Source organism: Melanaphis sacchari, unplaced genomic scaffold (assembly GCF_002803265.2).
Source record: "Melanaphis sacchari strain LSU unplaced genomic scaffold, SCAv2.0 Contig73_pilon_pilon, whole genome shotgun sequence".
In the NCBI taxonomy this organism is placed as follows: domain Eukaryota; kingdom Metazoa; phylum Arthropoda; class Insecta; order Hemiptera; family Aphididae; genus Melanaphis; species Melanaphis sacchari.
This window is the reverse complement of record NW_020271525.1, coordinates 3354748-3381746: the sequence shown is the minus strand read 5'-3', so window position 1 is coordinate 3381746 and position 26999 is coordinate 3354748. Positions and strand designations below refer to the sequence as shown.

General features: G+C 25.2%; 1 protein-coding gene across 4 annotated transcripts in view; it reads right to left on the bottom strand.

Moving 5' to 3' along the window:
• Window positions 1–26999, bottom strand: part of LOC112600910 (octopamine receptor beta-2R-like) — a 165276-nt gene that overhangs the window by 6401 nt on the left and 131876 nt on the right. For 3 of the 4 annotated variants that reach the window (XM_025348259.1, XM_025348257.1, XM_025348258.1), the window contains 3 exons: window positions 21568–22003; window positions 14087–14608; window positions 8989–9350 (listed from right to left, as the gene is read on the bottom strand). In XM_025348259.1, coding sequence (XP_025204044.1) covers window positions 8989–9350; window positions 14087–14608; window positions 21568–21690 — 1007 coding nt within the window. In that variant the 5' untranslated portion in view covers window positions 21691–22003. The remainder of the gene's footprint in view (window positions 1–8988; window positions 9351–14086; window positions 14609–21567; window positions 22004–26999) is intronic. The other variant, XM_025348260.1, reaches the window with a different exon arrangement.

Here is a 26999-nt window from a genome sequence, read left to right as displayed (position 1 = left end):
TTATCGTAACAATGACATTGGTTTTGAATACAATCAAACGACGGCCTAATGTTTTTTTTTTTTTGTGCGGACAGTCGTGTCACGATAAGCCTCGCATTACGATTGCCGATAGGTGGGTTTCTGGCGTACACGAGGGGCGTGTGGGTCGCCGCCAACAATTAAAACGGAGAGCCGATTATTTCTTCGAGTGCGTGTCAGAGTATTTTTTTTTTCCCCCGTAACGATCCCTTGATCCTCTTCGCCGCTTATCACGCCTACGTAATTGAAATGGACGCGGGCCAACAAGCGCATGTTATATTATAGCCACCCACCGACCAATGGCCAGTGGTCCGTTGCTTTGTACAAGCGTTACAAAATAATTTAATGATGTTTGTGATGCCGCCGCGGCATAATAACAGTATAATATTGTATTTATACACTTGAAACGTATGCGTTCGATGACGCCATGGCATAGAGTCGGTGGAAAAAAATGATAATTGTCGATAAAGTAATGGCACTGCGGAGGATGGAATGTACAAAAAAATAAATAAATAAATACAAATAAATCACTTTACAGTATTATAATAATCATTATGTTGTTGATTGATTTGACGACAGTTATCAACAGTAAACGACCAATTAAAAGTGAAATAGATTGTCGTCAGATATTGTCTAAACAAAAAAAAACCACGCCGTGGAGTGGACTGTTAATCCTATGTGCGTTTTAAATGGTAAAGAGTAATAAATTGTAACAATTATTGGTAATTTTTGTTAAAACAATGCTGCTAAAAAGCAAAATGTATCAGATCGCGGTAGTATGGCGTCAACATTTATAATGTGGATAGCAGAAAATTGGCCGCGCGGCAGTGGTTTCTATACATAACCTAAGATAAAAAATAAATCGCAGAACATCTATTACCAAATTGAAAGCAGAAAACTTGACCCATGCACGTTTTTTATTTTTATTCGATGTACAGCTTTTGATGTGAATTCCGAGAATTTATAAAATATTACTCGTTTTTACGAAATTAGAGTATGTTTATATTTAATAATTTACGTTCAACTAAAAATATTGAAAACAGAATCGCTATTCAAGTGTTTTTCATTAAATGATTTTACTAAAGCTCCAACTAAAGACGAGTATTATATTATAGAATATTACCAAATATAAGGTCTTATTTATAATATAGGATTTTAAAGGAAGAACGAATACTTAAACATCAGTGTAAAATACTTCTAATGGCCAAAATTAAAAACAACATCAAACGGTTACATATTATTATAATTATGATGACTTCATTAGGTAGTATCTATGTTTTTTTATAAATTGGTCGTTTACTATGTGAATAATTCAATTTATTTTAAAATTTATAATTTTATCTATTAGTAAGAATTTAAAAATAAAATTCATTCAGTAGAATCTTTTTTGACGGTTCCACAAAAAAAATATATTTAAATATCACCTCACAGTATTAATTATGTTTTCTAAAAAAAGCCGAATGTAAAATAAATTTAAACCTACGATTTTATTCATCTGACTATAATTTACAGTGTTCTTTTTTTGTAATTGGCACTTATCTTTTTTTTTTTTTTTACTTATTAATATTTAAAGTTTGAATTATGTACTGACCATATTATTAAAGAAATGTTGTAAAAATTATTATTCATTATCAATATAGAATTTTTTTAATGCCAGTATTTAATACATTTTTAACTTTAGATTATATTGTATACCAACAACTTAAATTATTTTGTTAAAACTAAGGCAAGTACAATTAAATTAATATTAATAACCAAAATTTCTAGATAAAATACATTTTTGAGAAATTATAAGGTCTAATATATACATATTTATACCTACATAGGTGTAATTTTTAACTACTAAAGAACAAATATAAATAATATTAATAAAATTAAAAATTTTATGCTTGTAAAAATATAATTTTAACTGTATTTTTAATCATTTTTAACTGTAATAAGAATTATTTATAATCATATGAACTTTATTTTAAATATTGAAGGTTTTTTTATTCATAACTAAACACATTTTTATCTCACATAAATTTAAAATAAACTAAAAAGAAAAAAAATGTGATTGTCTATAAATAAAATGCACGTATATAAAATGTGTACACAGAAAAACACACATTACTTCACTTAGAATTTAAAAAAATAAATATAATAAAAAAGTTAAATTTAAATACCTCAGAAATAATTATATTATATATATATATATATTGCTTCAACTTAAAAATTGGCTTTAGGCCATATTTAAGTTCTAAGACCTTGGTAGGCCATATATGCTTTGCGCGACACAGATCTGACATCACTGTATTAATTTATGCGCAAACATTTAGTACAATCTCACAGTCGTTTAAAATTAACGTTAAATATTAAATTAAGTACCGAGTATCTATGTGGGTTAGGCCGTATTATTATTATGGATTATACTTACACAATATTTATTATTTATTATTGAATTTGTCCCAAAAACCATAGTATACTATATTAAAAGTTATAGCATAGATTAATTAAATCTAATTAATTAAATATATGGTTATAGTAAGTTAATAGTTAGAATAATAAATAATAATTTATAAACTGTTTAATATAATAAGAGTTAGAGTTAGAGTTATGATTTACTTAAGTTCAGAAAAGTTGAAAAAAATTAAATAAAAAAAAAAGATAAACATCTAAACATAAACTTAAAAGTTGTTAAAAGTTATTAACTAAACTTATGGTATTAATAATTTTGTCAAATGATATTTTTAAGGTGTTTAAAAATAAAATTATTATTATTTAATCTAAACTAACATCTGGAGTTTTATATTTAAATATTAGTTAGTTGATTAATCGTACACAAAATAAAACGTGAAAAGTGTACTAATATTCAAATGCTCAGTTTAATTTTTATAGGCTTGCAGTTATTAAAGTCAAATTTTATCACAAAATACTTATAATGAATAATAATTACTACTATTTATTTTATTTACGAGTTTAAAATGAAAATTTTTTTTAAATTAAGTTTATATCAATATAATAAGTTTAGTTGAATAGTATAATAAATTAAAGTTATGCATAATAAATAATTTTGTATTAATTATTATCAAACAATTTCATACAGTTCTATGAATAATGCCAATAATTAAATAGTTTGTTTCTGGTACTTAAATTAACAATATTTGCATTAAATTACTCTTAAAAATAAAAAATATACAATTTTAATTACATTATTTAAAATAAAAACGATAGTTTTATGTTAGGTGTAATATTTTAATTTGTTAGATATATCATATATCGACAATAACTATTATTATTTTTCAAACAAAATAGTTAAATAAAAAATAAAAAATTTAATTTAAAGAAATAATTAAAATTTAAAAAAATATATTATTTAATAACCTGACATTCCATTAAATAAACTTAAATTATATTGATTCATAAAAAACTGAGATTAACATTTATTAAGAATTCAATGTAATGAAAAAAAATAATTGAAATAGGTAATTGAAAAAAAATAACGAAATTTCAGTTTCCCGTTGCCACATTAAATATAATCATTGGGAGCTTTAAATAATTTAGTTCACCTGTATATTGAGTCTTGGAATCCGTGTAAATTTAAATATTTTAAAAATAACGTTTAAGAATTTCTTGAACAGTTGTATAATAATGAGTTGAAAAGGTCTCACTTTTGTTACATTTGACAAAACAAATTCAAGCGAAACCCTTGACATTTCTTTTGTAGAACAACTGTTTTAGATGTTCCAATAATAATAATAACAATAAAATATTGCAAAATGTCATGTTAGAACAAATAAATACTCTCTTATTCTTGTTAGTTTTATTTTTATTTATAAGAACTTCGTTCATTGTGATTTTTATAAACACATGTACAAGAAAAAAAAATGAATATTATTTTTTCTAATTTTGGTTTATCTTTGTAAAATTTCATAATCTTTAAACTAACAAAATATATATATTTATATATATTAAATATAGAATATGTAAATACTATAAAACAATAAATAATATTATTATCATTTCAAGAATTCTCATTTATATTTACCTCTATAGAATAGTATGTAACTAATTAAACGTTAAAGTCAATGTAAATATTTTACACTGATAAACTTAGTTTATTCATTCAGACTGCACGACAAGATTTTGATATAATTGTGTGTGCTTTCCATGACATTTGTAAAATTATTGTTTGTACATTAACTTTATTATAGTTGATGACAGAGTGAGACTATTTTGTTTAAAATATATTACCAACTCCAAAATCGTATTAAATCATGGTAAAAACAAGGGAAAATGTAGGTACCTATTTAAACTGTTAACATATTATTGGGTACATACAGAATGTAACACAGTTATTGACAGAGCAATGGTGTTTATTTAAGCCATCTTAAAAGGAAACTATATTATAAAATGAATGTAACATAGGCATTCTTTAAAAATTCAACAACTCGCATATTAATATTTTCGGTGAATATATTTTTATTTTTGTTTTTAATTCTTAATTGGTTAATATAATCTATATAAATTAGGTATAATACGCGTATGTGATATATATTATGACGATATAACTTTGATAGAATTTTAATATGTAGAAGCCTCCCACTAACGACAGTCTTAGGTTTTTAATAAAAAGAATTATGCTATGATTAATTCATGTCTCTAATTTTTTTCCTCATCTTGGTAGGGTTGCCAAAAATTAGTTGAAATAGATTTTTTGAATGTTTGGCTAGTCATTGTAATACGTATAGTAAGGGTAAGATTTTATAATTTATTCTTGATTGTTTCAATTTATAGGCATGAGTATAAAGCTTGATTTGTGACATTAACATAAACTATTTGTTTCTAATTGAAAGGACAATTATGTTATTTTAATATTTTTGAAAACCAATGTTTTATCAGAGCTCATAATTGATATGCTGTATATTCATATGATTTTAATTAGAGGTTTATAAATTAAATTATTTTCATTAAGTTTGGTTTTTTTCTGTTTTACACGCTGCTTAAATACGTCCATTAAAAGGCAGAAACAAAGGCTTATCTCTAAGAATTTTTCATATAGCTTTTTAAACTATACCATTTGGTACGACAAAAAGATACAATTTAGTTAGGTATAATTTGTTTCTAAATGCTGATAGTGTTATTTATAAAAAGTGAATTTCAATTCTTTTTTCTTATTAGACGGTTATCTAGTAGTTTTTTATTACGATATAGAAAACGTTTGGTGATTAAATTGCGTATCTGAATAAAGGTAATTTATCATGGTTAATCGAGGAAGAAACTTATAAATTAATTAAATTTAAGGCTAGTTTAAAAACATCCAAATAAAAAAAAATAATATATAAAATATTAAATTTTTTTGAAAGTATCAAAGTGCATATCAAATTAATTATACAAACACATTATTTATGTCAGATTTTTAGGTATTGGATTATATTAAAAAATAAACAAATATTAACTCATGCACTTTAAATAGTTTTAAACACACTTTTCGGATTATTAGATGATTATTTTATAAATTTTATGAAAAAATAATTACTCTATATTTAAAAAAAAAAACTGTAGATTAAACTCTTACTATCATATAGTCGATTTTTTTTTTTTTTTGATTAAATAATTTTCAAAACAAATACACGAAAATATAATATAAAATATCTAAAAAATAATTCAAACAACTAATTTCATAAATTAAAATCTAAATTCAAATTCGAATTTGTACAGTAGTGATTTTTCATTACGACAGGTGTTTATTATTTGAATTAATTTTTTTCTGATAAAATTTAAACAATGTATCTAAGCTTAATAAATAAATCAAACTATAAAATAATATAAAAATATCTTATAATATACCAAAAGATTGTATTTTGAAAATAAAATGAGTCTATTTAAAAATAATTTATCCTAACAAAAGCATAACTAATATATTTTGTTCTTCCATAAACCCATAATTTCTGTTGTACAATAATATTAATTGGATTTCAAAAAAAATATAATTTAAATAAAAAAAATAAAAAATAAAAATAATATTCCACCCTTATATAGGTTTTAAGTCATTAAAATAAAACACATTTTTAAGATTCCAACTTTAATGTGTTTGGTATAAATTACGTTATACCATAATATTATAATAACTTATCAAAAATATAATTTAAAATTAATAGTTAAAATAAAAATGTAAATAACTATTACCCGATAGAAATATGTCAAAGGGTAGTAATTAACATTAGAATAGTGATATTTTAGCATAAAAGAATAATGAAATTAATTTAATAAGATACGGTGGTGTTGTATAAGACAGGTGTGGAATATTAGATAATATTATGATATTCGTTAACATTTAGCTTAATTTTTTTTCATATATATTTAACTGTTTATTATAAGAATAAATAAAAAAGTAAACCAAAAGAAAATAATATATATTTTATATATTGTATAATATATAATAAACATTTTTCATGAAGATTGTATCTTCTCAAAAACACTGAATAAATGAAAAAAAATTGTTACAGAATATTCATAATTTAATTTTAGTTATATAAAAACAAAAAATATACTAAAATTTGAACAAAAAATGCATTTGCATATAAACATAAATAATTACGTTTAACCAAAATATTAATTAATGAAAAAAAAAATTAAGTATGTATCTAATTTTTGTTCTTGTTATCATATTCAATAAAAGAAAACTGTTCTGCTGGAGTTCAAAATGTGGTTAATATGTAATTGAGTTTCGTTTATTTATTTATTTTTTTTTGAAAGAAATTCTTTAAATAAAGATAAATACAAATAAAGATAACATTTTGCTCATTAATTGAAAATCTTCAATTTAATCAAGTAATGTAATGAAATAGAAAAGGAATAAATATTTTTAGAAAAAAATTAAACATTTATTTAAATATCAATATTTCATATAAAATGATAATATATGCTAAAAATTTATATGCTCATTTAAAGTACGAAATTACTAGTATGACCCACTATCAAAAACAAATTCTAATATATCTTACTACCAGTACATGTAATTCAAAATAAAATTTTTCCTATAATATGACTGATATATTTTATTTCTAAAAGGTTAGTCTTCTATTAAACGCTATTTCGGTTTAGTATTTTAATCTCATTTGTACGATAACTATAATATTATATTGTTGCGAATTCAAAATAATTGCTTTTATAATAGTTACAATAGCTTTGAAACGTACTTGGACAAAAACACTCATTATCATCATAGTTGAAGTTTTAGGACAAGAAATAATTGGATATTCTTATAGAAAAGACTGACTTAGTGGTTGATGTACACGGAAAATTATTTTATTGAGTTGACATTATACTTTTATACTTTTAATACATAAATACTGAAGTCGTTCGTTTAAATAATAGTAATTTTCTTTTTAAGTTTCAGATATTTTTTTTTTTTTTTTTAGCTATAATAGGAAATATTAATTTATTGAGGAGATTTTTGCAGTAGATGTTTTGGAATCACTTAAAATATATAAATTTATGCCAATGAATTATTTTAATACTGAACAATAATAAAGCTGTGAAAATAATTCATACATTTGTTACACAACTTATTCTCATGAAAAGATTATGAAATTATTATATGAAAAATATACTTTCAGAACAAGAATTGCATTTGAAAAAAAAAATTTGCTACATGTTATTTACATTTAAAACTTTATACAAATTTTAAGTTTATCATTATTCAGAATTTAAACGTTATTCAACTTTTGCATTTATCGTTATTCAGAATTAAAACGTAATTCAACTTTTGCATTTATCGTTATTGCATTTTTATTATATTTTATAATTTATTAATTAAATTATTTAATTTAATTTTTTTTTTTTTATGATATACTAATATACTATATACACAGTTTTGCGTAATGTTTTGTTTGATGATATATTATATATTTTGTTAATCTTTATGTTTTGTTTTGTGTTATTAATTATCTATGTTTATCGTTCTCTGTTATAATTACGTTTACAAATTTCAATCGTTTTTGTCAAATATAACGTTATAATCATAACGGTATTAAAACGTTTGCAAGCCCTGTTTCAGAATAAAATCCCGGCTTTATCTGTACTCATAACTATACAGTATACATATAACAATAATTTCATCATATTATTAAAAGGTGTGCATATTTTATGGCATCGCTTAAATCACTTTATTATATTGTTTTAAAATATAGAATTTCAAACGAAAATATAAACATGATGAAAGACGATGTCATGTGAGATATTTCTCAGCAAAAATTAAATATTTTGTAACTTATGATATTAAAAAAGATGAGGTATATAAAAATAGAAGAATTAAGTATTTAAAAATAGTTACTTTAAAATGTATTTCAATTTAAAGTTATTATTTCAGTGATTTATATATATATACATTATGTTAAATACGACAACTAGCTGGTTATAGGTAGAGCGTTTTGATAATTTGTTTTTAATTAGCTCATTATAAGTTGAAATTGTTTTAAAACAATTTGTTTTATGTACTTGAATTTATATTATGTTATGTTTTAGTAAGTGGAATAAAATGCTAATCTCTAAAATTGGATGCTTTATTTGCTATAAACTGCATCCCGTCGTTGACACGAAAAAGCCTACCATATACCAAATTAAGATCTTAATATTTTGATGCGTCTCTATATTCAGAAAAAAATAATTCTTTATCGTAAAACTAAAGAAAAATAATAAAAATCCTCCTTTGCCACTTTGTTAAAAAAACATAAACCAATAAAACCTCTAAAATGATAAAACATTTTCAATTTTCACAATACTTTCACAGATACATAATTTTGAATCAAAGTTTTTTAAAATAAAATTGTATGTACATTTTAAATGCATTTCTATCAATTATTGACTAGAATTTTGATAGATTTTATATATCCTGAAAAATTGAGTTTTAGCATATGATAAGTTATTTTATGTTTGCAATATAATGTTAGACAATATTATTTCTACATAAACAGCAATAAAACTCACCACAAAAAGAAGGGAAGCCAGCAAACGATAAACGTGCCCATGATGATGCCTAGCGTCCTGGCCGCCTTGTGCTCCCGTTTCATTTTGATGATGTTCCTATTGTCCCGGGAAGGAGTCGAGTGGTGATCGTTGGGCGCCAGCGTAGTCCTGGACGACGACCCGTTTGCCGCGCCGTTCGATCGCAGCTGGTTTTCGGCCAGCTCTCTGTTGTAGTTTATCTGCTGACCACAACTTATCCTTGCGTGTATCTGTTTTTCTTGACGGTTCGCCTCTTTAAATATTGCGTGGTACGTAAATAACATGATAGTGCAGGGTATCCAAAATGATATGGACGACGACACGATCACGTACACTTTATTCACCTAAAAAACGGACGAACGGTTTGTTACTGATGATTTTAAAAAGGAAATACACAATTCGTTTAATCGATTATTTTAATTGAATGTAACTTTAGAGTATGATAAGAAGAAAGCAGATTAAACAACAACTGTGCTGCTATACAACACACGGACATTTGAAAAACGGAAATATATTAAAAAACGTTTTGTATTGTATGAAAGTTAATGACCTCATAGAATTTATTAATACTTATTACGAGTTGTTTTTTTAAAATCTTAGCTTTCTAAACAATCAAGGATAAGAGGTGATTTAAGGATCTTTTTTTCAAGGTTGTGATAATATTCTGTTTGCTATTTTATAATTACGTTTTAAAGTAAAAAATACTGGTACCAGAGTCACAACATATCATTGATATCAATACACGGAAACGGGTAGCTCCGCCAGCTCAATAATGAATTTGGAAAAAACACATAAGTAAATAACAAGTACAACCACTAGTGGACTTCAAATATTTACTAGTATTCTATGTTTACGACAAAGTCGTTAGGTATTCTTATATACGCTTTAGCACAGTTGAAATATTGTTTATATGCATAAAATATAAATAATTTAATATTTTTCAAAAAACAGTACAGCAACTTCAGATGAAATAAAAACATTTGGTTATATTATGCGTGACAAGAGTAACAACAAGTCTATATATAAAAAAATAATTAATAATTGATTTAATGTGTGTAAAACAGTTAATGCAATCAATAAATCAATAAGACCCATAAATAGGTTTTATTTTCAATTAATAAATAACTACTTTAATTGATTAATGTATTAAGACGATTACACGAAATAAAAAACCTCTTTTTTCAGTATTTTTAATAAATTAATTCATAAAGGAAAAATGAATGTTGACATGCTTGGTAAATCGTTCTATACATATATTATAGAAACTTAAAATAAAAATAAATCCATGTTATTATAAGCTGTGAAATATAAAATAATTTTATACCTTATGTTGTTTAAAAAAAAAATAAATATATTCTTCGAACACTTTGATAGAATTTGCCGTCGGCTATGAAAATCCAATTACATTTATTTGTTTAAAATAAACTAATTCTTGTAAATTCTAGGATAGGTACTTAAAATAATATGAATATATATTTTTTTTTTTTGAAAAACGAAACAAATATATTTATAAATTAAAAGAAATATTATTTTTTTATCAAAATATATGCTAAAATAACTCAATACACAATAATATATTATTTTAGCCAACGAATAATTTATTACTTGATTATGGTGTATATTATATGAAATAAAATACAAATGTGCGAGTGATTGCTAATGCATAGTTGTAGAATTTTTAATTTTTCTGCTTCACTTAAACAATTAATATATTTGTCTCTTTTTTTTTTTTACGTAAAACCACGTAATTAAAATACACAATAGAACAAAACAAACTGAAATTGCATGGAATTCAAAACTTTACAAAGCTATTTCGTGAGACATTGTTTCCTATGCATTTATTTTAGCACAGTTCTATAGTGACATGAGTCTTTTGTCTGTTTTGTATTCGGTTTTACTCATAACACTGTCTATGCATAGATATCAATTTTGAACAGTGCAGTGTATTTATTTTGTTCCCTGAAAGTATTATATCATTATATAAGCACTATCTTTGCATTATCCATTGATATTAAAAAGATTGACATGCGTGTCATTCATTTATTTAAGTTCCCTTTAATTCCAAAGAGCTCTGAGTAATGTTCGTTGTGTTATATTAATTATTGAACTAGATTGTTCTAGTTTCAAAACTATATTTTAAGAATTTAGAAGTATTAATAATAATTAATTTTCCATAACAACTCCGTAAAAAGAATTTATATTCATTAAAATTATAAACGTGACAGAAATGAGGAATAGATAAGTTTTATTTATTCGAAACATTAGTTGTTAATTAAGTTTATAATTTTCTAAAAGCACTATGAAAGAAATAAATATATATTATATATTTATATAATTATTTCTTGTTTAGTGTATTGTACAGAAATCAAAAAAATTATATTATTCACGTAGTTATTTATAATATTGTACTAGCTAGTTTTTTAGTTAATTCGTAAACCAATATCTTTTAATTGTTTGTTTACTAAGATCATAAAGGTATTTTAATTTTTAACAGACTGTTGACTTTGAATGGAATTCTGTAGCTAAGTAGCCAAAATATCTTATACTAATTGTTGAATAAATTGTATTTATTTTTTTTTTATACAGTATAAACAATTCATATATAAAAGTAAATAAGTGGCTACGTTTATAAAAACCCAAAATATATTAGAGTTTTAAATATTTATTGTTATTTCAAACTAATAATACAGTTTTTAAAAACAATATACGGCCTCTCATTTATGACTGAAAAAAAAAAAAAAATAATAAAGAAAAACTTTTATACTTTATTTTTGGTCATATTTAAATATTTTTATAATATTCTTAATAGGTATCTAATTGTAATTAACGTTTTTTTTTTTTTAAATTTAGTTTTGTATCTTGGAAATTTTTAGAAGTTTTATAAAACGTATAATAATTATATACATACACACGTTTTCATATATATATATATGAAAATGTTAATGCAAAAATATATCACTTTATAACTGTAAGCAATGATAACAAGAGAGTAAAAAACACCTACGGCGTTGGATACGCAATCGTAATAGTTATTGTTTTACTATAGTTAACTGTAGCAAACGAGGCATTATATTCAAGCTTTGTTTTAAATTAACAAATTTTGTCCATTAGATAAATTCAACATACACCAGTTGTGTATTTGATACTTTGTTTATGCTACAAAAGTTGTGCCTAACCAAAAAAAAAAAAAAATAAAAATATTCATTTGCCGAGAACAAGAATTTGATAGAGATAAAAGTATAAAACTTGAAAAACTAACATACATAATTGTAATTCGTTCAAAAAGATTCTTAAAATTATGTGATTCAAATGTTTGTTATTTGTATATTATATAAAAATGGCATTAAATTGGTATTTTAAGTTCATTTTTATTTTTTATAATTAATGATTTTTAGTATCATAATTATAATATAACAATAGTAATATTACAGTGTGTGGATTTGAAGTGTAAAATTGTTAGTTAAAACCATGAAAAGGATTTATCATATAAACGACCCTGCACAAATAAAAAAGAAAAAAAATACACGAGAACAACTTTTAGTTTAGTTGCATGCAAATATATTATACAATATAATGTGTCATATACGGCGTAAAACACTTAAAATTAAAACAATTATGTGTACATTATTACTGTCAATCAGTACTTAAAAAAATAAATAGTTAACTTATAAATATTTTTCTAAAGTTATATTTGAAACGGTCTTATTCAAAAAAAATAATATAAAAAAAATTCTCTGGTTGTAATTAATCAGGTTTAACCCTATTCTACAACTTTTACAATGCATAATATCAATGCACTTATAATTAGGTTTACCCTTTGTATACACGTTGTTTAGTTACTGGTCAGTTATATAATTTTAACAGGCCTTAAATAATTTACGGAATTATATTATACCATTATTCTAAATTACCCATAAAATGCAAAAATGATTTTATAACAGTTGTCCAATAACTTTTAAATCGTTCTAAATCTGTTCTATATTCATTATTCAATTTTTTCAAACATGTTTTTCAATAAAACGATTTCTGTAAAACCTAAGTTACATGCAATTATCTTCAAAAAAAAAAAAAACATTAATCATGAAAATTATTATAGTGAAATAGGTTTATTCGTAAAAAGGAGTAAAAATTGAAATTGTTATACATTATTATAACAATTATTTATTTGAATTACTATACTCATAAATTAAATTTAAAAAAATATATATATAATTTGGTAAAATTGTTATTTTTTTGGATTGAAATTAGGCTATCTTTGACAAATATTAGTTAATTTTTCGTGTGTTCAAAAATATCAGCATATCTAAGCAATAATTATTGAACATTTGCTTATGCAGTTTATAAACTAGATCTGTGAATTGTATCAACCTACAATGTATCTGACTCATTTTTTGTAAAGCCCGCCAACTAGTTATAACTGATTATACGATATATTATCAGCTGATTTTATAAACAAAAATATATTTACTAAAATGTATATCCTGCAACTATTAAACCCATGGAAAATATAAAATAAAAAGTCAGAAAATAAATGTAAATAATTAACTCAAGTTGATATAAGTGAGCACAAGATAATCAATTTGCAAGTTAATAGTTAATAAATAATATATTTGATTTACTAAGTTTAAAGTTATTGTGAGAAAAAATAAATATATTTATTAAATTCAATTCAAAAATAAAATCTTATTTTTTGATTAGTGGAGCACAAAAAGAGCGTTTTTACCCCCTAGTATACAAAATATAATTTTATCAAAAAAAAAAACATGAAAAACATTATTGTATACCTGTTTTAGATTATTTTTATTTAAAACCGAGTAAAGCTAATAGCTGATGTATATAAAAACGAATAAAATCGACAATTTCAAAAATATTTTTGACGATAATCGAATGGATTATATTTTAAAATAAATTGAAATTAAAAAACTAAGGTAATTCTAGAATAAATTAAACTAGTAAGTTAATTAATATAATATTTAACGGCTGGACGGTTTATTAATAAATATAATCACTTAACTAATTAATTATACTCCTTTCCCCGTCAAATTTGATTATCAATATATCTACGTTTTATAACACTCACCACCCAGTCGCAGTCGTCCGGATGTGCCATCCGGTAGGCCAGATACTCGTCGGTGGTGTACCAACCGTAGAAGATCGGCACGAACGCGATGATGCCCGGCGCCACCCACGTGACGAGCAGCAGGAACGCCACCAGCCGCTTGGTGACCAGCACCGGATACTTGAGCGGCTTGACGATGGCGTAATACCGGTCCACGCTGATGCAGCACAAGTGAAGTATGGACGCGGTGGAGAAGTATACGTCGCTCGAGTTCCACACGTCGCACATGAAGTACCCGAAAATCCATTTGCCGCTGATCAGCTTGCTGGCGTTGAACGTCATCGCCACGATGGCCACCAGCATGTCGGCAAACGCCAGCGACACGACGAAGTAGTTGGTGATCACCCGCAGCCGGGGATGACGGGCCACGGACACGATCACCAGCAGGTTGCCGCCAATCGACGTCAGTATAATGATGGCCATGATCGACGTTTTCAGCGCTACCGACACGTAATCGGACCAGTCCATCATGTCGCCGGTCACCTGCACATGATCACGTCGCTATTTTTAGTATGTATTACCATTATAATTATAATTATTATTATTATTATTATTATTATTTTATAAGAGGTATGGGTACACTGACCAGGGCGGATAGGGGTTATAGGAGAGTATCGTGGTGAGGACGTTTAACCCCGGTTGAGTCCCGTCGACCCAAACTTACATCAAATTCAGTCTGAAGAACGGGTAAAAATTACGACTGAAACCATTATTTCAAGTAAAAGCTCAAATTATATTTATTGTCTTTCCGAAGTTACTATTGCTCAATATTTGAACGATTGACCACGATAATATTTGGAACGAGTCCCAGATTTATAGTAAAAATCCACTTCAAAATGCATACAATGTATTTGATAATTTAGAAAATTAGATTAAATACATCTGTGCTCTACATTTTTTTATTGATAAATAAATCGAAGATTAGTGTTTATAGGTAACAATACGATAAGACAAGATAAAAAAAAATAATACAAAATAATAAACAATAAAAATTAATTGAATTTAAGATAAAAAAATCAACTCATTAATCATTGACCTATTATTTATGTATCCATATTTCTTATACGGTTATAAATATTATAGTTTATGACTATGACTTTGATCATTTATATCACGCGTTATAATTATAAATGTATACATATATATATATTAACTTTTAGTTTAAAAAATACACAGGGTTCAGTGTGTTCGGTAACTAATTAAAATATGACAAAGTTTTTGTAAATTTATTTTCAATCTATTCATTTTTAGGGTAAGCGTGGTTTGTGCATTTTAAAAGTTCTTTAAAATCGTTCAGCTAAAAAGGTAAAAAGCTATAAACATTCCAATAATTTGATAGCCCAAAAAATAATATTTTTCTTTCCATTTTACAAATTTAGCATTCAGCGCTAAACGATAATATTACTATTAATAACTAACTACCTACATACACTCGTAATTTATTGTAATTTATTTTATTTTTTTTTTTGCATTTTTTTTATTACTTTAGTAAAATAATAATTTACGGAATAATTTTATTCCGTTCCGGAATACCAATTTATCGACTATACCACTGATTTATTTTTATGTATGAATTAAATCACCTCATTACGCTGTATTTATTTCGTATTATTAGTAATGAATGACGTAAATAAAATAACAATATAAGAATCCTAAATGGCTATATTATCGGACAGAATTCCATCATAAATAGAATTCTAAATCTGAGACTGAACTACTTATACCATGGGTGGGCAACTGGTGGCCCGCGAGCCTTTTTTATCTAGCCCGCGCTACATTTTCAAATTGCATTAGGTATAGGTATACAATTTTAACCTATTTTCATTATATACAAAATAAAATGCTATTCAAAATGTATATTTTGAATGACCTTTTTTTTTTTTTGCCCTATAGTAACTTTGAGTTGCCCATCCCTGACTTATACGATAGTTTCTAGCGTATCCTAAGCGTGGAGATCCTTAATAAATCCAAAACGCGCTACAGATATACTTAGAAACTTAGTGATAATAAATAATATTATGAACAATTAAAATATTTTTCTACTGTAAACTAGAGTCTATACATTTTTATTAATCACATCAACCCAAGCGGTTAACGCCGATTAATCTTCGTAGTTGTTATAGTCTATTTATAGGTATTAGCAGATTACGGTTCAAAACTTATTCAATAAATTGAAAATATAAACAAAGATAATAGTTATTTACATAATATTATTATATGCACAACAACTATAATGTTGTTCGATGTAAATTAAATAGTTTTTTTTTTTTTTTTTTATATATTTTTATAAAATAATACATTCCTAGCCTATGGCTATCTATATCTATCGACAATACAGGACAATACTATTATGACTATTTAAAAGATAATTAGTTTTATAGTATAATAGTTTCTTATAAGTAATATAATATTTTCCAATATGCTGTCATAACATAATATCTAAAAATTAATTTACTGCACCGATTTTTTAAAGATTCTTCTATACGTATATTTGTGATTTATGAGAAAATAATACTAAAAAATCTCATAATCGTTTCATGGAAATTCTGTGCCGAAAGACTTACCCTAGGATCATAGGGTGTGGTGGCTCAAACGCTTAGAGTATAATAACCCAAATGGCGCTAGCTCATGCTTTTATTATTCAATTTGTCAAGCTTTATTAAAATATGTACACAAAAATTATTTATGATACGTTATTACATATGTAATTTTTTAAAGCCTTAAGAAAAACAATGTCTTACAAACAAAATAATCTATGCATAATATTGTATAATGGCTGATATAATAAACAGTGTTTCCTTATAAGAAAAGAAGTGTGCATAACATTATTTAGTGTGATTACTGATTACTGATTACTGATTAATGATATCAAGCATTTAAAGTACTTAAGATATTCATGTTGATAATGATTTAACATTATTTTGTCTTGAACTTATGATGAATCTCGTTGCAATTAAAATACCTCATTAATCGTTAAAGTACTCAATATGTTATAAACGTTCAGTATTTCAATTTAAAACCCTATAACAACTATGTTTTATTTTTCTTTGGTATATGGTAATACAAAATATCCAGTTAGACACTAATATTTCAGAAAATACTAACGTTTTAAAAAAAAAAAAATATTAAAAAAAATAAAAATATTTTAAGTCATTTATAAACAACAATTTCGGGAGAAAATATACTATAATTTTTAAATTATTTACTCCATTAAATATAATAACTTACATTTAAAATTTTATATTTTAAAGCAAAATATTAACCGAAATATTTCGATTCGATTTAAAAAAAATACAATTTCTGATAAATAGTTTATTTTTTATAACTTATAAGTTAATGTTTAAAGTTTTGATAAGCGGAAAAGTGGACTAACATATTATGGCGTACTTATATAGTAAATTTTTAATACTCCATTCCGTTCAACTAAACTAGAATACTTATAATTTTTAGCTACTTGACCATTTATACTGATTTCATTTATACTTTTTGAAGTACTCAAAAAAAAAATATTTTGTTTTGAAATAATCAAATTAATATTTATAATTTTTTTTTTTTTTTTTTAGAAATATGTTGTTTAACGATCTAAAATTATGTAAAAATATTAAAGCTTAAATAATGAGTTTCTTACGTTAAATGTATCATCTGGTATTAATAATCGAATCACTGACGTCACTTTCTCATATAAGATCAACAGTGATAATACTACTTAAATTACATCATTATTAGTATATTACTATTAACTAGAATTTAAAATAACATATAAGTTTATGTTTTTAAATATCGTTCGTTGTTAAAATGTTTTAACATTGTTTAATTGAATACATGAAACTATATCATTTGTTGTTTATTGATAACCATTTTAATTGTGTCTATAAAATAATGTTTTTTTTTTTTTTTAATTATAAAATTAAAAGAACGATTTTAGTTTGTATTTAAAATAATTTATATTTTTAGGTACTCTTAGTATCTCCCGCTTGTTCGTTATGCCGGAAAATCTGATGAAACGTATTTTTTCTCATTCAATACGTAATTTTGTATTTAATTTGTGTGCTATCCAGGATAATGTTGTATGAATTAATTTGCACAACGTTTTTTTTTTTTTTTTTAGTATATGTTTGATAAAATAATATAATTACAATATTGATATTATGTATTTATTGGTGGGTTGTATTGGTTAGTATTTGGTTCACTTCACGATAGTAATTTATTAACTTAAGTGGAAGCCACTAATTAAGTAAATATAGTGATGAGAATTAATAATACGGTACTCCATTATATTTTAGTTTCAAAATAATGCATAAACAGGTGATTACAAGTTGTATGTGAAAAATGAGAATCGTGTAACTACTAATATAGTGCTCAATATTTTTATTAAACGAAATTTTAAGTTCCTGTAATATGTAAACTTACATATTTTATTTTGTATTATCACGGAATCACACCACATCTAACTATTTTTTTATAATTATTTCACTACATACATTTATTGTAAACAATCTTTCCAGCCACAATTATTGCATGTGCGAAATAGCACCATTTTATCAGTTAAATAAATATATATTATATTATTAACATTTTATTTTTACATTACGTTAAATTATGCTTGGTATAACTAAGTTTCATATAAAATTGAATTTAAAAATCCTTTCGCACTTTCCTGTTTAGTATATATCTATCACTGAAACCTCATGTCAGGAATAATGTCATCAATAATTATAAAACTACACTAAAATGCACATTACTATACCGTTTCATAATATTTATGCTTTTATAAACTGTATTTCCTCTTAAGTAAAATAGGTTTAGTGTGGTTAAACATTGTATAATATATAAACTCTTCATACAAATATACATATAATACGCACGGTGAAGATAACCATGTAAGAAACGTTTAACTTATTTTCGTTTATAAGCACCATGTTATATTGGAATCAATAAATAATGTCATTTGCCAAACACTTCACAATACACGTATAAAATAATATTATGAATATATATTTAATTTATCATTTAATAAATACATTATTAAATTCACTGGACAAAATGGTTTAATGCTACTTTATACAGTTTTAGTGAGTGGCCGTTGGATAAAGTTTAAAAAGTAATTTGTAATGTATTTTAAATAAAAATGGTAGTATGATATTTTATTGTTAGCTTTTAGTAATTAAAGGCTGTCTCCAATGGAGGATCAAAGAGTGGCTAAATTTCAAAATGTATTCACTAAGTCATCAATTAACATTATATTTCCAAAATTAAAATATTTTACAATAATAATAAGGTACAAAGATAAAATAAGTATATTATGTGTACATATATTGTTTTAGGAAATTGGGATACGAGTTATCACTATTTAACTTCCCTTTACATGGACAAAATTAAAACATTATTTTTATTTTTATTTTTCACGTATATAAAAATATAAATAGTTACATAAATTGAAAATTCATGTACATGCAAAAATAATTATTATTCTCCCTTTGAAAGCGATCTAACGTTTTTGGATAAATTCAAAATGTCATTATTTATAGATAGAACTTTTAAACATACATAGAAACTATAATATTATACCACAAGATTTTCTCTGTGTAGATAAATCGAAAGTCTTTCGTACACCTCACAAAAAGACAGACGATTAAATCAAGTTTTTACGTCTGGTCTATTTGAAAAGTTGTTATAAAATATAACATAGACATTTAAATTATTATTTATTTTATACGAGACCTAGGTATCAGGGTTGTGAATAATTCTGTACTGAACTATAAAAACCAAATTATATCAAACATCTGATACGCTTTCAAACTCAGTTGTAGGTACGAAACATTACCCGGTATCGTATTGAACCAAAGGCTGACGTTTATAATGCCACGCGTGCCTTATCGCTTAACTTCCGGGCAAGTGAGCGTGCACGTCGCGTACGGTCGATATGAGATAATCGCAATCGCTATAACATAATAATATGCGACACAATAATGGGTTCTTTTTTAGACATTTCGCAAATTTTGTGTCTTTTGATTTTTTTTTATTAATATCAGCGTATTTCTTATCGATTATTCGGAGCGGTCATTTAAAACAGATAAATTTGGAGACAATAATTATTATATCGTAATAGTATACCTATAAGATAGGGTTTCGTGCTTAAATCGCTATGCAACCAGCGCTAAGTTATTAAATAATACCCTTGGGAGGTTTATTACGGTCGGCCTGGGTAACCACCACCATGGGAAAGATAAAATGACTGGCAAATATGGTTATTACGCGCACGATGACGACGACGCGATATTATATTATAAACCCTTCAAACCACCCGGCGTTACAGTGATTTTATCCGATCGAAGTATTTTTTATTTTTGAAACAAGGTTAAGTATTTAGTCATAGTGATTGGTGCCTAAAAAAAGTTTTAGTATTTCATCCAAATAGTATACTATCTTACATTTCTCAGTTAGTTTAATAGATGCTTACCTTAAAAAAAAATTAAGAAATCACATTGCGATCTAAGCTTAATTTACAAATTAATCACCGTTTTATAACTCTTATTTCTAGTGAGTTAGAAAATTATGTATGTTTTTATTGAATATTATAGTTCGATTTATTTAAAAAAATATATAAATTAAATATATTATCTTTTTACTTAAATACCGACCAACTGTAATTATATTATTGAGACCAAAATATACTTCACCTACAGATATACGTTATTATCTAGGTTGAACTGTGTAGGAAGAAGCTTTTAGTTTATTCATTAGATAAAAATAAATGCAATCTTATTACCATATATTTAACAAAGTAAATTATTATATGACAGTGGTTGAATATCAATGATAATCTAGACCTTCATTTAATTTTAAATTTTTATTAATGAGTTTTGTTGTTTTGATTTAGTATATAAATGTACACGTATACATTACGCGAAAAAATGTTACCGTGTCATACACTTAATGTGTAGTATGCATCTCTCAGCTCTACCTTAAGACGTATTTAAGTAATAAATATAAGATTGCTTTAAAAAAGAAAAAAAACTATTGCTCAAGTTCCAACACACGTAGAAAAGTTCTTGCAAATTTCATATAATAGAGTATACACAGTATAAATTAAATTCTCTTACACACACATACATCACTTTTTCAGCTCTATACATATAATACTATACACCACAAATAGAAGTAAAATATAAGAATATTATCCTGACACCTAATACCAACATACAATAAGACCCTATTATAGAATATCGTTAGACTCCCGGTCATATAACTGACATTACATTAAATTTGACGTCCTATTTTTTCGTATTCACATCTTATCCATATATTTATGCGTTATAACTATTTCAGCTACTTACTATTTTCACTATCATAATTTTGTCACCTTATTTTTATTCCATTATATCATATGTGATGATGCGCAAGATAAATTAGAAATATACACACTATCTATTTCACAATACCTGTTGGACCGTGGGGTCGGTGCCGTTGTCCATAGCGTTCAACCGGTACAGTGAGTTCCGGTGATCGAGTGACGTAACGACTGACGCGGGGGTGTGGTTGAACACGTTGTCACCATATTCCATGACCGCGGTCGCGGTATACTAGGCGTTTGTGGAATAATCAGAGTATTGTATTTGATCATCGGCTGTTTCACCATACCGGCGGACACTCGCGGCGATCACGTACGGTATAGGATGCCTCTGTGGTCGTACGCTGACATACCGAACGCCACTTTTTGTTACACTGCGGTATAAGGTTATTTTGTACCTTAGTTATAAAGGTTTTAGCGTTTACCAAAAACCGTACGTATTTTCAATAATTGTCTTCAAAAGTTGTTACTACTATTTTCAGAGTCACTGCTAATTCGTTCTAGATACAACGCCAATCCCTGAATCCCTGCAATAAAAATAATAAAATTAATTTCAATATTATATTATATTTTTGTTTCAAACATAGTATTTTCTGTTAATGTTGCATTAGATTTTTTAGTCAATAATATATGAATCATACGATTTTTCATTGACTAAAAATATTTTCTAAATATTGTTATCAGATAAATATTAAAATATTTATCATGTTTATTGAGACATTTTTTATAAAACTTATTAAAAAAAAAAAAAAAAAAATATACTGATTTCTTAGAGTGTTTTAAAGCGTTTAAAACTAAAATATTTTATATATTGAAGAGAGGTGTTTGTATTCATAAACTTATAATTAATAAACTTAAATAATAAAAAAAAAAGAAAATGTATTCTAAACTTGTGTATTATTTATTGAACGAGTTTAAATAAGACAAATGCGAGTTCAACGTTGGTTTAGATTAGATAATAAATGTGAAGTCTTATGTGCAGGGTTTATATGAGAAGTAAATTTAAGTTTCATGTAAAGTATAAAAGTGAGATTCATAAGTTTCTACATGTACTGTATATGAATATATGTCTCGTCACAAACTCGGCGCGATTCTTCATAGCAAGTCTAGACACATTTCTGGTTTTCTGGTTTGTTAAACCCACCATCCATAATATGTATAGTACTAAAAAGTTGAATAATTTGCTCCTATTTTATACTGGCATAATAGCAATATTATATCACATTCACGTACATGTTTATACGTGCATATACGTGGTTTTTACTCAAAATTATTTCCTCTATTTGTATTATTTCATTTAATTTTACAATAAAATTGATTTTCAACTAATTTTTATTCTTTGTATGATATATATCGAAATTATTTTTATTTTTAGCGTCATAAATGAACAAAATTTAAATTAATTTATTTTTTAGTTCCGCTGTAGAAGCTGCTTGATACGCACTTATATCTGTGAGCCCTCGTTCCTAAATTAGCCCACTCATTGGCAACATTGAGATAAAAATTAAAAATGGAAGTGCTAGTGATACAATTTTTACATCTGTACTTTATACTTTAATTCAGTTTCTTACTACGTCAAAATTAATATATTCATATGTTCAAAAGTTTTTTTTTTTTATTATTTTAATCTGTTATCTTGTTACAACAGCGCTATTAAATAACCGACGGTCTCATTCAAATAAACTATTGTTACAGTAAGTTTACATCAAAATGCAAAATCATTAGCAATTCTTAATCAAAAATCTGGCAAATGTAAAATAACCATCTCCAAAAAAATCGCACAGTTTAATTACTCACATCAATGATTTTATACTTGATAACATGAACATGTATACGACTTCAAATAAAAGCTTTTATTTATTTTTTAATTAAAGAATACTGTCTACCTCCTCACAAACGTAAATTTCTGCAATTCAGCTCACAAGCAAGTGAAAATTCACAAAAAAACCAAACCGTGTAAATTAATAAATTGTTTAGACATTTTCAATTAAGAAAACGACTTTAGCCATAACCTGTCGTCCTTGGATCGAAATATGTATACGATAGTCTTAATAAACCTACTTTATCCTTTTCTTACAAGTATATTCTTACAAGTATTACACCTATTATAAGTTCTTATAGAATTATTAGGAATCGATAATTTTTTCTGTAAAGATTCTGACGACTGATAAAACCAAAATTCTACAGAACTCATATTTATTATTTAAATGACTAAAAAGTTAAATTTCACACATATCAGCTTTCAGAAGATAAAACTATCCATGTTGTTATATAATACATACATCCAACTTCAAACTTCAAAACAATTAAAGAAAAAATTGTAGTTAGACCCTCTGAAATCAGACAAGTAACAAATTTCCTCTATAGAACCACCAAGTTACAGCTATCTTATTTCTTTGTTGATTTGTAGTCAATCCCTAATCTAACGAAATATTTCAATTTTCTTCCTTACTACACACTAAAATTAATGTCAAGAAACTTTATAAATCCAAATCTTATGGTTAATACAACAACTGTCAGGAATATGGACATACTAAAACATATTGTGATTATCCATTACGCTATATTCAATAAAGCGCATATCATCAGTCTTCTGTATACCAATATTTCCGCTTAGCTCTACCAAAATGTGCATTTTGCTAGGGAAATCATCTGACAAATTACAAAAAATGCTCAGTGTATAGAAATCTTTATTATTTCATTGTAAATAAATTTGAAAAAAACTCATTTAATCTGTAGCTTGATCGTTAACATTAAAATTGTAACCTGCTAAGATTAGTTATCTTAATATTGTTATGGGCTACGAGATATACTAATAATATAAATATAATATAATATAATATTCATGAGCTACGAGATATGCTAATATATAATATAATGTGTAATATTGCTATAGGTGTTAGTAATAGTGATCTAAATATATATGTGATCTAATAATTATAATGTATACGAATATTAGATTCATATTTTGTAAAAACATTGTAATATATCAAAATAGTAGTTATTAGGCGAGGTCGTTTTGCATTTACAAGAATTGCCAGTAAGACGATAACATCCTGGAGATTGTTGTTTCAAATGTGAAAACAATTCCAAGAATTAATCTAAATTGGAAGGTTGACGATTACAACAACAATAGATTTTCTTGTATATAAGGGAGTCCGAAGACCAACAAGGGCAGATGTACCAGAGCTACGAAGAACAGAGCAACTTCACGACACTCAGCCACTTCTTATATCAGTTACATGTATTTTATTTATACAGATTAAACATTATTGTAATTAAAAGTTGTACAATTCATTTTAATAACACCTTGGATCTGGATCTGATATTAGCACTCAACAATATCTTAATATTTCAATAAATATTCATATATTTCTTTGCTAAATATTATGTATTTTATTAGTTTGAGTGACTGAGTTCCAAAAATTCCAGTTCTTCAAGCGGTTAGTAAGTAACTTTTTCGCTGTATATATTTTTAATAATAGAGTATTTTAAATTCATCCACATTAAAATTAAATTGAAATACTACAGTTGATTGTATTTTTTCCAAAAAGCAGTTGGAATTTTTTGTATAATTTAATTTAACGTGTGTAATATTATAATGATATCTATGATATTTGACATGTATTATTAAATACGGATTACATAACTATGGAACAATAATTTGAGTGTTTCGTAAATTAAACGTGTCATTTGCAACATTAAACTTAACCTTCGAAATAATTTGCCTTCTACATTACCTTCTACGGTTTATTTGAAAAATTTAACAATTTTATTTAAAAAGGTAATACTTATAAATAAAGAAATATCTATTTGAAAAACTTAAAAATTATTTTTACAGCAAACTTGTGAAATATTTATCGATAGTTTTATTGAATAAATAAGTTAAATTTGAATAATTCAAAATAAGGCAGTAATAATGGGGAATTGTTTACACTGTTATTGCTAGCTTCCTACACTTAGTGAGAACTAATAAAAATGTTTTAATGTAGTTCATTAAAAACAATATAATTAGTATTATTCTGAAAGTATGATATATTTTATTAGACCATATCGATTGAATTTCTACACTGAACGACAGAATCATTAAGCACCTCATCAGTTCACTCATTATATAATATTTATTTGAGTGTTAAATTTGCGTGAGATCCGGCACTTATAATCATTTTTTGTTATGACTATTGGAAATAACAAAAAAAAAAAAAAAAAAAATCATTGTTTACTTCAAAATGTTATCGGAAACAAGTTAATTTTTTTATGGAAGTAATACACGTAAACCGATTGAAAATTTGTAAAGAATACATAGGTACAAATTAACAAATATTATTCAAATAGAGTTTCATAAAATTTTGAAATTTCTATTAATTTTTAGTAAAAACGTAGGTAAATGCAATTTTTTAAATGATAAAAAAATTATTGAGATTATTTAATTATTAAAATTATTTTTTAGAACTGAATTTTGACATCATGTATTTATGTTTTATTATATAAATACAAAATTGTATAAAATGTATACATATATTACAACGAAGAAAATATTTATCTTCTAATATTTTATACCTTTATATTATTGTGGTGTTATAGTTTTTATAGCCGAAATTAACAGGTATATTTATTTTATAGTTGTATACATTTACATTATTTGTATAAAAAACGTACAAATGATAAAACATTTTTATACTTTAATGTTCAATAATTATTCTGAAGAATGCATAGATGACATGACACCTCCCAATCACGGCATATGATAATTAATGCAATGATGTTCCGCGATTAATTGCAGTAAAAAGTGGTCAAATTGTCATGTGACCAAATATGCTAGTCGATCGCTCCACAAAAACGCAACCTCTCCCCATACCTCACTTCGTTTTGCAATCCTTTCATCCTATTTGTTGTACTATGAACCGGAGAGATCAATTTTGACAATATCAAACAATGACAGTACAAAACACGATGTTTTTATAAAAATATATATAAATCAAATTCTCCGAAACCCTTTTTTTATTTTTTATTTACACGTGACAATGTCACATCAGCTTAGTGAAATATACTCGAACGAAGATTTATTGCATATTTGTAATACGATTGAAACGTTAAACATTTACATACATTTAATAATAATTGAATTACCGGTATTATGTGTTTTACATTAGTCTAACATTATCTTTCTAACTATTTTGAACATCGATCATTTCCAAAACGAAAAATGTTTTTAACGGTACAATTAGGGTATACTGGTTTTCTAAAACTTTTTTGAATTAATTTTTTTTTTTTTTTTTGTTTGTCATTTACCTAATAAAAAAACAATACAAATAATATCTAACAAAATAAAAAGAAAAAAAACTTTTCCTTTATTTTTATTTAAAGCTTTGCTACATAACAATCGTGTAAAATTTCGTTTGTGTAATATAAAATAATAGTATTGTATTTTACCATAACTCAATACAAATAATGAATACAATATTTATGTTATTTAATACTTACAACGATATGATTCAGTTTATCAAAGTATATCAGTAATCA